General features: G+C 42.6%; 1 protein-coding gene across 4 annotated transcripts in view; it reads left to right on the top strand.

Moving 5' to 3' along the window:
- klhdc3l (kelch domain containing 3-like) overlaps positions 1-3,454 on the top strand; it is a 15,661-nt gene extending 12,207 nt beyond the window's left edge. For all 4 annotated transcript variants that reach the window (XM_020606496.1, XM_020606493.1, XM_020606494.1 and 1 more), the window contains exons 6-8: positions 1,382-1,502; positions 2,060-2,249; positions 2,764-3,454. In XM_020606496.1, the coding sequence (XP_020462152.1) occupies positions 1,382-1,502; positions 2,060-2,249; positions 2,764-3,343 (891 nt within the window). In that variant the 3' untranslated portion in view covers positions 3,344-3,454. The remainder of the gene's footprint in view (positions 1-1,381; positions 1,503-2,059; positions 2,250-2,763) is intronic.
- Positions 3,455-3,516: the final 62 nt, after the last annotated feature.

Genomic DNA, 3,516 nt, shown 5'->3' with positions numbered 1-3,516 from the left:
TTAGTCTGACCCGTCACCCAGGACCTGTTTGCCTTGGGAGACCCTACCAGGGACATATAGCCCCCGACAACATAGCTCCTAGGATCACTCGGGTACTCAAACCCCTCCACCACAATAAGATGGCGGTTCAAGGAGGGGTTGAACGACATGATCACAATGAAATGTCACTTGTCACGTCACATACAAACAGAAACTTAAAGTCCCCATGGCTGCTCATTTTGCTCATTTCCAGCCATTATTGTTTAATCTTGGGTACCTCTAGATTAGCTTTGCACCTATCATAACTCCAAGTAGTCAGAATGATAAAACCCAAGAGCCTCCTCCTGAAAACGAGAGGATAGTTTGTGAACGCTGCCGGTGTTGTGTTGAAATCCGTTTCCCCTAACCTGAATCCTAACATTACCCTAACCACAACTACTGAGAGGGCCAATACATGAAACCGAGTTATGAACAGAGGAAACACATCTTGACAGAGAAACAAACACTGACAAATAAGCTGTGTTTTCGACAATGACAATACCTCAGATCCTACCTGACATGTTCGAGCCAGAATATGGAAGTGAACAGCATGACAAACCCCAACAGTATTAATTATTCTTTACTTCTCCCTGATAGCTAGGTAAACAGCGGTATATATAACGATGAAGAGATGTGTAACACTCTAAACAAAGTGGGTAATTGAGAAACCCCATATTTTAACTGGCATAATGCAGCCATAGTAACTTCCCCAGCCTTACAGCAGTTCTCTACTGAAACAACACATTAACATGTATATCCACAAAACCATGTGCAGTCAAAACATTCCGCTTTTCCAGTGGCACTGGTGGATGTCAGGCAAGCTCTCATGAACGCACAACAGCCTGGAGATTATGACCATTCAAGGAAATCCTTAAACTCTCACATAATAGGTTATTTTTTTAGAAAAAAAAATGTTTGCAAGCAAGAGTTTGCGAGATGTGTATAAACTGAGGTGCATAGAATTACTAGAACATACATGCACCTCATTTTTTGAAAATTCACCATTGTATCACTGTAGATAAGTCAAAAAACAAGGAAAGGCATGCCATGGGCTCTTTAAGATCTGAGAAAGTCCAGACTATTTGAGTGGATCTTTTCAACAAGCAAGTCAGAAACCTACCAGGTGTCCAATCCAGGTGTACTCTGTGTGTGCTGATACCCTCCAAATCAAAGCTGATATCAGGTCTGGAATCTGTAGGATGTATGCAACCTAAACAAATTAAAAATAGAGAGATTAACAGTCAATAAAATATACAAATGGTGAAAGTTAATTTAAGTTGTGTTAATAGAGTCCCAGGTCTTAGCCAGTGGCCTGCAAACACTCTCTATCAAATGGTTTTTTTCTGTTTGTCCATGAGCGTAGGCCCTAATGCCAACTAACAGAAAAGGACACAGTGCCGTGGTGCTTGGCTCTGCCATGCTGGTCTATGGAGGTTTTATAGACATGAAAGGATCCTCACAGGACTTTTGGACTTTGGATTTTGGTGAGTTTAAAACTGATTTTATTCATATGTGTGCAGGTGTGCTCATACTTGTTGTACCGTACTTTCCGGACTATAAGCCACTACTTTTGTTGCTTCATGCATACACCCTCATCATGGACAACGCACGATGAAGTGCATATGATGCCGCTTCAAGTTACAGGCGATCGATCTGGCTGTCGAAATACTGTATCTCATGTTAAAACATGGACACCTGCGGCTATGTACAAACTGTTTTTTCATTTTACATTTAGTGGGTGTGGTTTATAGTTTGGAAATTACGGTAGTCACATGTGGAAATATGTGTTTTAAATTCCTTAAGTGTAGCTTTAACTTTTACACACCCTTTATTGTACATATAATACATGGGGCCCGTGTAACATGAAGTGGAAGCACTTTATTCAGTTGTCAGACATTTCTGCTTTATCATGATAGTAACAACTTGTGAGGTCTTTTATTGCCTGTGACCTCTGCCATGCTGACCACATGGTGTAAGATACACTACGTACATTAACCTACTAATTGCATTGACTTATTATTTGTATTTGTATGTATGACAGATTCTTTGACTTGGGCCCTGATAAGTGGCTCTCAGCAGGGCTCAGTTGGCCCAGGCCCCAGGCACAGTCACTCAGCAATGGCCTACCAGGACTGCATGTACCTGTATGGGGGCTGGAAAGGCCTGCAAGAGCAGAGAGACTTCTGGAAGTGGAATTCCACCAACCACCAGTGGAGCTCCCTCAGAACCAAGTGAGCAGTGATTTCATTTCTGTTTGTTAATTGGCTGTTGCCAGAGTTCTCTGGTTAAATATGGTATTGAAATTGCACAAGAACCTTCAGTGTTGTTCCTCTTATGTTCCATGAGAACTCCTAAGATGTTAAATAAAATAGGAAAACACACACACTGGTTCTGTTTATACTTTACTGTAAATCTGCCTCTGTGGACATGTTGACACATCCAGGTGGTGGTGAAATAGACCAACCTTCCATGATGTGACAGTTGATTAGTGTTGCTCTAGTTTATTTAAAATAACCATTTCAAGACATGATGACCTGTCCAGACCAGATGAGGACATGCTATATACCATTTTGTACATTTCTAACATGTGCAGAATTTGCCTGATTTGTATAATCCGAGGATTTCCAGCCTTCCTTTGTCACAGCTGGGGACTAAATACATAAAAAGACAAAAGGCAGGTTTACTCAGTCAACATTGTTGTGTGTGTTCCTTCCTGCTAACACCACCTGTGGTTGTTATCCTCAGGTCCGGTCCCTCCAGGCTTGTGGGCCACTCAGCTGTAGCCTACAAGGACAGTATGCTTCTTTTTGGGGGAGGTGAGAGCCAGAACTCCCCAAACAACTGTCTGTGGAGGTACAGCTTCACCACTCAGACCTGGGAGCAGGTTGCCACGCTCCCAGGCTCTGACCCCCCATACAAGATGTATCACTGCTGCATTGGGCTGGGTCCAGGCTACGGATCTAACACCAGCTCAACACTCAAACCCAGGCTACCGGATGACAAACAGAGGCCCTTCAAAAACAAATGTTTTCCTGAACCTCTCACTTTTCTAGGATCAGAAGGCGCTATAGAGCTCGAAACATTCAGCCTGAACAAGAGCAAAGACAGCTTGACAGGAAAAGATGCACAGTGGACTGGAAACTGCTTGACCTTTCAGAACAAGGCTTTCAGGAAACAGTGGAGCTGCAGGGAGGACGAGCAGCTCGATGAGGAGGATGAAGCTATAGTCAAGCACCTGCCCGATCTGCTGCTGGTCCTGGGAGGAAAACCTAACCCTAGTCACAACCCCATCTCCATATGGCAGATGACTCTGACGAACTCCTAACAACCCGTGAACAGAGATTTACAAACTTTGTCTCCATGTAACAAGTATTAAACTGTTATATTATGACTTCATCTTGCATGTTTAAAGGGTTTACTGAGATTCTTTAATATAGATTTGTTAAATCCTAATAAGCACACAGGAACTGAGGAGTTTATTAACACAATATATAGATG

The sequence above is a fragment of the Monopterus albus genome, unplaced genomic scaffold (genome assembly GCF_001952655.1).
Source record: "Monopterus albus unplaced genomic scaffold, M_albus_1.0 scaffold79.1, whole genome shotgun sequence".
Lineage (NCBI taxonomy): Eukaryota > Metazoa > Chordata > Actinopteri > Synbranchiformes > Synbranchidae > Monopterus > Monopterus albus.
This window is presented reverse-complemented; position numbering and strand designations above follow the sequence as displayed.